At 36.6% G+C, this 11184-nt stretch overlaps 1 protein-coding gene across 1 annotated transcript; it reads right to left on the bottom strand.

Moving 5' to 3' along the window:
• Positions 1-1141: 1141 nt before the first annotated feature.
• Positions 1142-11008, bottom strand: LOC128239312 (serine-threonine kinase receptor-associated protein-like). The gene is made up of 7 exons (XM_052955909.1): positions 10856-11008; positions 8905-9040; positions 7057-7211; positions 6357-6456; positions 5717-5854; positions 4297-4433; positions 1142-3332 (listed from the first exon to the last, which is right to left on the bottom strand). Exons 1-7 carry the CDS (start codon positions 10968-10970, stop codon positions 3133-3135), a joined length of 981 nt encoding a protein of 326 aa, XP_052811869.1. The 5' UTR covers positions 10971-11008; the 3' UTR covers positions 1142-3132.
• Between the last annotated feature and the right edge of the window lie 176 nt (positions 11009-11184).

Here is an 11184-nt window from a genome sequence, read left to right as displayed (position 1 = left end):
AGAGAATTCACTTCCATGTTTTGAAGAAAATCTGCAATTGATGGCTAGAAAGTTTGTACTTCCTATTTCAAATTCTTATTGGAGGAATCCCTGTTAATGTATTATCTCATATATACTGACTGTACTGTTCTGTCTATAGATGGCTGCATGTCTGCCAGGCTATCCTGTCATGTATGTGGAAACAAAACTTATCCAGGTGGCGAAAACGCTTAAAACAAGTGCGTAGAAGATAAGGATGAAAACATTTGATAAGGCACAGGCAGACCATAGTCGACAGTCACGCTGTAATTTAATAAACAACAAGCGGCCATAGGTGGCGACCACGCTGTGGTTCAATAAACAACTAAAGCAAAAACGTACAAAAGACACAACTTACAGCGAGCAAGCGCAAGAATATTTTGTATTTATATACTATGGGATTTAAAAAATTTGATGCGAGAAATCACAAAAATCGCTTAAGGTACTAGAAATCCCTGGTATGAAATGGGACGATAAATTTCCACTCTTGGCTGTACATAATTATGCAAGAAATTTGCAGGAAAGTCTAGGCATTCCCTTTGTTTAAGACTTGTTTGCCCATTTCATACATGTACTTAATAGAATGCATTAAAACAAAATCATATAACAGTACAGGGTTCTCAAAAAGTCTAGTCCAAGTGGCCTTTTTAGTAAAGGTGCCAATCCAGTCTGCTTTGTTTAATATAAAACTCATTGGATTCAAAAAAGCAAGAGTTAGTCCAAGTTGTATGTATGAGATATGTTATTCCTTTTAATGAGATACACAAGTTGTTTTAAGTAGAAACAAAACAAAACCCTTAGGTCACTTCTATGCCACCGTAAAGGACAGATACATGTAAGTATACGCTCTTTTTAACGTAAATTAACAGTACCGGGTAAAAGGGAGGTCAACATGTTTGATATATATGAAAAAATGCTTGTATCGATGCACTCCCCTGACAAAACTTTTTAGTTCAAGTTGTATGCCATGTATTTGTGGCTAGTGGTCTTATATTACCAAATAAGCAAATGGCTTTATCGATTTGTCAAATTTGAGTTATTGAGAACCCGCTGTACATGTTAAACCATTAAACCCTTAGTATCATCAAAGCTCTGATAGTTCGTCAATCAACAAGATACAGGGTAACTTTTGTTAGCTTTATTTCATGTTATCACATATTGACTCGATGGAATACAACACAAAACAAATTATCCTTTCCTTTTCTTAAGCAAAAACTTGTACATACAGTGTTTTTTTCTCTACTGATGATGGGGCTGAAATCAGGCCCCATTCATTATCCCAAAATGTCTACCAGTACTTTTTCATGAAAGTAGTAGAAAAATTCACAAAACCAATCCATTTACTCAATCATTTCACTCTTGGTCTGCTGTAAATTTCTTCTTTCAGCTATATTTTACGATAGAAGTTCAGTAAGCAATTAAAGCACACATTTTAAGCAATCATCATTAAAATTATTTGTTCATAAATGGAACTTTTCATTAATTAGTATCACTATTTTCTCAATTCAAAGGGCCAGGCTGTATTCATAAAAAGCAGGAAAAAAACACCGCCACAGAGTTATTTATTTATATTACAAGTGTAGAAAATCACAATGGCTTGACGACAACGGCCGATATTTTACACATACTTGAACATGTTTATCATAAATATAATGCAATGCCATAAGTACCGATGAACCGATTGGGTACATTTGAATTTTATCAAATCTCATTTTACATTTAAGACATGTTCAAGTATATGTAAAATATAATTTTGGCTAGTTCAACTGATTTATTATGACTATTACGAGCTCCTGTCATCAAGCCATCGTATAGAAAATCTGAAGCAATGTGATATGTGGGATCCTTGAGAATAAAATCATCAAGATTTATTATTGGGAAAATTCAGAGAAATCAAATTATTCCATTTCAACTCAAGCTGGTGTATGTCTTTATTCTTGGTCCGTACATTTAAAAAAAATTCTTAAACTGTTGAACATGTTTTTTTGTTGTTTTTTTAAATATGAAATTCATTCTTGATCATATATCCAGTATTCTAAATGCACTAATGCAACAATTTTTACACAAAAGTCCAATTGTAAAATTTACAAAATGCATTATTTTTATGCATTAATTTACTTATACAGTCAAACCCCATATGCTCGAACTCGCAGGGACCGGCAAAAATACCTTGAGCCTCGAAAAAGTTTACCCAATTGGAAGCATTTACCTTCAGTATAAAAAGAAGTCGGTCCTTGACATCAGGATCAAGCCAGCAAGGAATTCGAATTTGAGAGCCAGCAGGTTTCGACTGTATTCATTTTTACTTTTTCAGTAATTGGACATGCTGAACATGTATATTAAGGTACAATGTACATGTATGAAATTGGTTTAACTATCAGACAAAGCGTATAATCTCAGGGGCAAGACTCGAGAAAAATACAAAACAGTTCTACAAACAACATTCAAACAGAATTCACATGATAAATTGCACCAATACACAATTTACATGTACCAGGTATATTCTATCCAGAATTTGACAAGAATTTTGACCACATACATGTACATAATTAAACAAAATAAGAATTGAATATACATGTTGACGTGAATAATAAACCTAGTAATAACATGTATATACCATAAAATCAATGTAACTAACATCGGACCATCTAATCATATAGCAGTTACAGCAATAGCACCCACAAAGAATTACAATTTCTTCAATCATTATAAAAAAAAATAAAAAAAATCCTGTGTAAGTTTTAATACATTTATTTATGCACTCCAGTATAGTGAATCTCAGATATTCTCTACATCACTGTAGGCAAAATGACACATCTCAAAATCAGCTGTGTGCGTGAATCACACCATTTCACCAGTGCCCCGACTAGGGAGGCAGTCAACAATAACTGGTGAGGCAGTCAACAATAAATAGAACACAGTTTTCAAGACATGTTTAGCAGTCATCTAAATTAGACTTTCAGATAAGCTAGCCTGAATTTTTACACCACAACACATGTAGTACTTAACATGTAAATCGTAACAAGTCTGGCTCTGTAAGTTTTTAGCAAGCCTGACATGTTTACCAGTGAATAGCTTAAGGGCTTGTGCTAATTTGGATCATTTCGACATCGTCTAGGCTTCGGGCTTTGTTGGAGTTGAGTCAGTATTGTTCACAATCTCGTCTGGGGTGACACATTTCCAGAGGCCATAAGTTTTGCCAACTGTTGTCTGCCAGAGTCGTAGTGTTCCATCCTCGCTACCACTGGCATACACCTCGCCATCGGGAGAGAATCGTACACAGTGGACAGAACCGAAGTGACCCTTGAATGCCTCTGTAAGATGGTAATATGTAAATGTTATTTTGCATATGTACTAACTAGTTAACAAGGCAGCACATTGATAGCAGTTGAAAATTTTCTTATTTGGAGATTTAAATTGTGATTGATATACATTTACAAAATTATTAGATAAGAATTTCTGCATTTGTGTTTCTTTTCCATACTTAAGCAGTCCTCAAAATTTGACTCCCAAAAAAGCAAGCTGTAATCAGTGTGTCTATACCACGTGATAAATTGCGTTATAAATGGTACGTCGGACGGCAATATTTTGATTTGAAAATCAACTTCAAACAAAGATTTCTTCACTACTTCTTCACCATTTTAAATGAAACACAGCGCAGTCCACGCCACTTAAGGAGCCCTGCCTTCGATCTTTTACCAGAGTTTGATTGAGAGTTTAGTTTCTTAAACCACTTCGACAAACCTTTTCACAATACGGCCGTCTGACGGAGCACTGTCAAAACATTATTTTGGAAACAGGTTTGATGAAACAAATGATCTTATAAAATTTTGGTAGTAAAACAAATGCTGGGCTCTTTAAGCGGCATAGACTGCCTTTTGTTTTATTTAAAATTGTTATTGAAAAGTTATCTTTGATTTAAGTCTTCATTTTATGCAAAATGTTGCCTTCCGACGTAGCATTTTTGACGTAATTTATCACGTGGTATACACACACTGGTAATTCTTACTCGTGTACTAGGCATCAATATTTTTTTCAACAAGCCTGTCTACATGTATATGAAATCCATAATTTTAGCAAGCCAAGAAGGTAATTCACCATAGCTGGGCTTGCCGGCTTGTGCTAATTTTTCAACTTTTTTTGATCTTGAAGAAGATGTTTGAAGAAAAATATTGGCGAGGGACAGACGGATGAGGTCAGATGACAGACAATCACCTATCACATTAGCTAATGCTGAGCTCTTTGGGCTTAGAAGAGCTTAAAACCCGTCCAACCTACCAAGTTCCTCTCCTGTGTTGAAGTCTGACTTGTACATGATGAAGTTCTCGCCTCCAGAGATGAAGATGGTCTTGTCAGGGTGGAGGCTCGCTGTGGTGATCTGGGTCGGAGATTCAAAATCCTTTATCTTGTCAAGTCTGAAACATAAATACAGAGAATCTCATGTAATTGTAGAATGCTTCAAACTATTGCCATATAGGAAATATAATAGTACTGTAAATAAGACCTACAATCATTCATCTAAAGAGTTATGCTATCTTAAATCTCATAATCACAAAGGTACATTTAATCACAAAATGAGACTATATTAGGAAATAAATACCGATATAACAAACAAAATGCTAACTTCAGTGCATTTTAAAGCTTAAAATAGTTTCATATCCTACTCCCAAAATCCAGTTGACTAGATTGCAAAGAGCTGCTCTTATTGCTACAGTACATGTATATGCATCTTGTAGTGATTGAACCCACATCTCCTCATACAACCGGTGGACATACCACAGTAATATAAATGCTATCGGATGCCATATTCAATAAGCAACTTCGTTTCTAATCTTAACCTTTTGCATGCTGGGTAAATTGTCGTCTGCTCAAAAATGTCGTCTGGTTTATTCTAAATTTCTTTCAATTTACTTAACTTTGGGGATATATTGACTGAGTGGCAAACAGCTTAGAACCAGACCAGGCATCGAGTTACTCGGAGTCTGGTCTGGTTCCAAGCTGTTTGTAAAGCCTTTAAAATCGCCATCAGCAGCCTAAGGGTTAAATTAAATTCAAGTTCAATCTGAGTCTTTTGATCGACCTGTATATTCAGCTGACCAATTGGCTGAATGAAATCAATGAGGCACATCTAAGGATAAGAATAAGATCAATAATTGAATACTGGCCCTAAATAGCAAGACGGTACTTTAAGGCAGATCCATGATCTACTGGTAAAACACCTATCTGTCAATATATATAGGGGTCACAGATACGATCCTCCACCTCACCACTAAAATTACTTAACGTCTTCCGGGAGAGATGTCTTTAACGGGGTATTCCTGTGTGTCAGTGCTATACATTGGCACACCAGAGAACCAGGATTTCTATCCGTGCACTTTGACTCAAATCTAACAATACTAATATGTTCACTTCCGCAGACGTAAAATTAACGTTCATCCCAAAAAAACAGTACACTGAATCCAGGTAACACCTTATATGGAATACCATGTTCAGAGATGCCAACGCAAATTTGAAAAAAAAGGGAGCCTGTATGAAATAGGAGTATCCCTATCACATTATACACAAATATTTTTTTTGTATAAATCAGATAAAAGGCAACAATTTTATAGTTTAATGGCAAAAAAAGAAAGAAGAGAAAACCAGTTGAAAAGAAGAAATAGGCATGACTGCATGTTAGAACAAGTACAAAATTCCTTACGTGTCAGCATTCCAGAAGCTTGTGGTGCTGCCATGGGTGACAATGAGGATGGAGCCGTCCTGGGTGAGATCAAGGCTAGTTGGGATGGCCGGGAAATCCAACTTCTGCACTTCCTTCCCCGAGCTCACATCCCATACCCTGGAGAAAGGCAATTTTATATAAAGCAAAGGATGTAAGAAAATAAGACCACCAGGGAGGGAGTATGTTGATGTTTTCAGTAAAAAGAAGGGGCATAACTTGACAATTATTAAAGCAGGAGCTATGGGGCTTGCTTTTCTTGTACTTAATGCATACAAAAATTTCATTTGAATATATTAGAGCAGATTTTGAGACAAGGCCATGGTTCCAGTTTTTACAGCTATTACCCACAGCAACAAGGCTTTAACAAACCCTGAACCTTCTTTTTTCAAGCCAAAAATAATATACTGGAGATGAGTTATGTTTTAATAAGTACATGTATTGCCAGTTTCAAGACCTAACATTGGAGTTTTTCCATTAATGATGCTACTGCAATACAGGACAAAATAAAAGGTGCAATGTTCAATTGAAAAGATAAACTATCATGCCTTTAGTTATTAAGGGATCCATTTAACTTTTGAGTCTTCTGTTACAGGAAAATAAACATTATAAAACCCCATACCTGACTGTTTTATCATCTGCAGCACTTATAATCTGCTTCCCATTCTTTTTAAACAAAGCATTTTTGATGAAGGCTGTGTGTCCACTAAAAGCCTGTGGATCTGAAAGATAAACATGCATTTTTCAGCAAAAAAAGGAAAGTAACAAAACAATAAACATAATTCCTTAAACAAGGCTGTTTTTCTACAAATTTTGAGGCCAATATAAGACCTGATTCCAGAGCCTAAGAATATACTTTTTTACCCAATTTTTTTTTTGAATTTACTGTCCATAATCTCAAAAGTTAAATTGTAGGTCAAAGGTAGATTAAAAATATTAATGTATTATTCACACTACATTGTGAGCAGTGCACAGTATATTACATCAATTTGCATTCAATGTTTTTGTTTTGTTTCTGTCAACTTGCAAAATTCTCATTTTTAGTAAAAATTATGCAAAATTCCACTTTCTCATTGTCCGCGCCCTATTCCCCACATGCAGAATGAGAGCTCTGCTAAGTCAAGTCAAAACAGTACAATACCCAAGTCAAACTTATTTTTTTTTGCATCTCTGAAAGACCCGAAAGAGAAAGAAATAGGTTTAATTAAATACATTTGTATGCCAAATATATGACTGAATGGGTATCTTAGTTTAAGTTACCCTAATATCAGACAAGAAATCTATGAATTACAAAATGCATAAGATTAACAACAGACAAATACCTTCATCTGGCTTTTCCAGGTCAAATATCCGCAGTATTTTCTCCTGGCTGCCTGTAAGTAGGTAGTTCCCATCATTGGAGAAGTCCACACACTTGACTATGTGCTTGTGTTGAAAAGTCTTCAATTCCTCCCCACTTTCTGCATCCCATACTTTCCTAGATAGAGTTGACACATATTTAATAATCTATTCAAACATATACAAGAGCTGTTGTATGACAGCAGGCTTGATTATAAGCCGCTCTGGCTTAGAAATGTACATGTATACAATAATGATGTAATATGTGCCTGTCAAAAGCATTAAAAAAAGACAAATTAGTTAACAAGTAACGCCCCAATCAATGCGACGAAACAAGACCTTGACCCAAGGGGCCCCAAATGAATACCCATGAAAGGTTTCAATAAACTCTTTCTATATGGTATATTAAGTTTGGTCACAATATGTCAACCCTAACTAAAGTAATTCAGCCCTAACCATTTTTATATTTTAGTGCCCTTGACCATGACATTCAGAGCCCAAAACACAATCCCAGGAAAGGTCTCTATAAACTATTCCTATATACCAAGTTTGGTTGCAATATGTCAACCCTAACTTAAGTTATTCAGTACTAACTATTTTTTCCTATTTTTAATAAAAGTGACCTTGACCCTAGGGGCCCCCAAAAGCAATCCCATGATAGGTCTCCAAAACTCTTCCTACATGTATATACCAAGTTTGGTCACCATGTCAAACCTTACTAAAATTATTCAATACCTTAGCCGAGTTTGATGCCACCCTCATGCCGGCTTGACCAAACAACAGCGGACGTCATTCTAATAACCTAGTTAAAAAGTGGCCATTATTTGAATTATGAAAAGTTGCCAGCCCACATGTTTTTTTGACAAATCATCATGGGGTAAAGGAATTTGAAAGAGAGTCATCTAAGGATCAATTCTGTAATAATCGGTCCAGCAGATTCTGAAGAGAAGTTTTCCATATAGACATATATAGTGAAAAGTATCCGGTCCCCTGGTGACCATGTTTTTTTATGAATCAACATGGTGTGAAGTTTTGAAACAGGATGACCTAGAGAGCATTTTTGCGAAATTGTGTTGAAATCAGGCAGCATTTATTGAGAAGTTTATCCTTTTCATTGTCATGGCAACCAGAGTTCTGCATGGAACCACTTTTATTGAAGGAGTCTTGAGAAGGACAATCTAAGGAACATTCCTGCGAAGTGGAGTCGAACTTGTCCCAGTGGTTTAGGAGGAGGAGTTGTTTGAAGGAAAATGTTGACGACGGACGGATGGCTCAGTTGAGCTAACAAACAGTAGTGTGCTGCCTATTTTGTAGTAAGGTCGAGTGACCCAAACCAGAATTATAATTTTAAGGCCCTTGGATACGGATACACATGGAATTGATTCAATGAGGAATCTTACTCATCATAAGATGTATCTTACACTCACCAATTCATCACATATCGCATACCTAAATATCATATGACAGGGATGTGATTGACCTGGCAGCTGAAGGGCTGAAACCATTTCGGCCATGGGTTCTTATGGCACTTTTGGGGTCAAAAGCACACTGCCTTAGAAGAAAAAGTGGCTTTTTAGAAGCTCTTTTGAGGGTTCTTCTGACTTTAAATTTAAACCACACAGGAATATCAACTCAACAAACAAAAGCACTCTAGTAACTTTTTTAATCAGCTACAAAAAAAAATGTATATATATTTTTTTTATTTTTTTTTTTTTTTTTTGGGGGGGGGGGGGGGGTGTCCCTGGGGCATTAGATCCGCGGAATTCCGCGAATCCGCGGACAAATCACATCCCTGCATATGAGGAATATTTAACACCACATAATTAGCTTACGCTGTGAAGTCAGCTGCCCCTGTCGCTGCCTTCGTGGCATCTCTGGTGAGAGCAGCCCCCCAGACAGCCCCTTTATGGCCTTCGAAGGTTCCGATCCAGTCCCCTGTGTCTCCCTGTCGCAGCATTGGCTTCCCATCTGCAGTACAAGAGTAAGAAATTAAACACATGATTTATAAAGAATATACAAACAAAACCTGTCAAAGGAACAGTTTGCAATCAGAGAGTGAATGTTCTCTACCAGTTCCACATTCCCAGAATTGAAGTTGAAAGTAAGTAAATAAATAATGTTACTGGCATATTTTTTTTTAAATAATTAATAGAACACAAAGGTCATTACCAATTTCCTACATTATCTATAAAGCTCTAGATCTAAGGGTTCAAGGATTGATCCCCACTCAGAGTCATGGGTTTATTGTTGATAAAAACTGATTTTCACCTCATTCCAGGGTAAACTAAAATGCCGCAATGCTACTCAACCAGGTTTCTCATACGGGCAATTAGAAATTATAACCATTTAATTTTTTGTATGAGTTAGAAAAAAGCAACTCTAAAGTTATTGGGCGGAAACCTTTTTTTCTATTCATCAAAACTGACCTTGAAGTCACCTCCCTAAAAAGAAATCCCTTGCCAGCTTTTTACTTACGCTATCTACACATCAAGTTTCATCACTATCAACCATTCTTGACTATTTTTCTATTTGTAGTAACAGTCAAACTGACCTTGACCCCATCCACTTTAAAGGCAACCACTATCTAGCTCTTCACATACACTACCTAGATATTGAGTTTGATCACTATTTATCATACCACTTCCTACACATGGAGTTTCACTATCCATCATTCTTAACTGAAGTTATTGGGTGGAAATGAGCAAACCATTTTTCTATTTTAGTAACAGTGGAATTAAACTTGACCCACCCTCTTTAAAGGCAACCTCAAGGTAGCTCTTCACATAAGCTACCTACACACAAATTACATTCACTATCCATTAATCCTAACTAAAGTAATTTAAAGAAAACCATTTTTCTATATTTAGTAACCTGAATCATGATATATAAGTGGTCTTTTGTACTGTACTGCAGAAGTCGAAATTAACACAAGCCCACAAGCCCTGCACTGGTAAAATGTCTTCTGGGCTTGCACAAATTCTGAATGTTATAAAGCAGGGCTCCTTCAACAATTTGATGCCAAGCAATAATATACGAATCGGGGCTTGTTCATCCAAATGTCTAATTTTTATGACTGGTACTGATAACTTAGCATCTTGGCCGAAGTGTTCAGTTATTTAACAAGTTGGTTATGCACCAGTCCATTGTAACCACGCATCCCCCCGCCAGGTCCAGGGGTAAACCGGGGATAGCGGGGGAAATGGACCATGTTTTTACCTTTCAGGTGGCCCCACAGTGCCGGGTGAATGCGGTGCGCCTAAAATAGCAGGGAATGTTCCTTACCTAGGGTCCATGGGGTGCAGGGGCATTTGGCGGGGATTTTACCAGCAGTTCGTCCACGCAAGGAGGGGATTTTACCTGGGCTTGGCTGGACCGAAAGTCTATTCCCCGGACCTGGGAGGGCCGTGGTTACAATTGACTGTGCATTATTGCACCATGTTCTTGACAGTGACAGATTATTGGAGTCCTTTTAGCATAGTTGATAGCATTTTGAGGTTTTTAAAAGAAATTTAAAGGCCATTAGATTTTAATTGTATTTTTTTTAGGCCCTACCACCGGTAGAGTTCACATGTATGTTCATAATTATAGTTGAGCTAAAAAAATTGAACTTCGAATAGATAAGCTAAAAATTACTAATGTCAGTAAACCAATATTATTGCTTATCAGTCTCTGTAATGTACGTAACAAGTGTCCCTTATGACTTGTCCAATCGATTTATCCGAATAATAATATCCAGAAACTACTACTGTTATGGACTAAGCAGTTCTTTACGAAAATACTTACCTTTCGATGCGCTAATAAGAAAGTAACCAAATGGAGTGATATCACTATAATTCAAAAACACAACGGGCCTGGTATGACCACTGCAAGTTAGAGGAGTCTGTTTCAGGCTTGACATATTGACGGTGACGGGGCAAACCTAGTACGTCGAAACACCTCCAGAAGTCGATCACCATAATTGTGTTCGTTTGCATTGTGGGAGCTCTACGTCGCACACGTGGGAACAAGTCATTTCGGAACCTATATTTTTTAAATTATGAAAAATATAATTGTATTTCATATGAAAATAAAATAAAAAGGTGAATTGAATATAGGCTACGAAATAACATTAG

This window comes from Mya arenaria, chromosome 6 (assembly GCF_026914265.1).
Source record: "Mya arenaria isolate MELC-2E11 chromosome 6, ASM2691426v1".
Lineage (NCBI taxonomy): Eukaryota > Metazoa > Mollusca > Bivalvia > Myida > Myidae > Mya > Mya arenaria.
The sequence above is the reverse complement of the archived record's forward strand: the minus strand, read 5'-3'. Positions and strand labels throughout refer to the sequence as shown.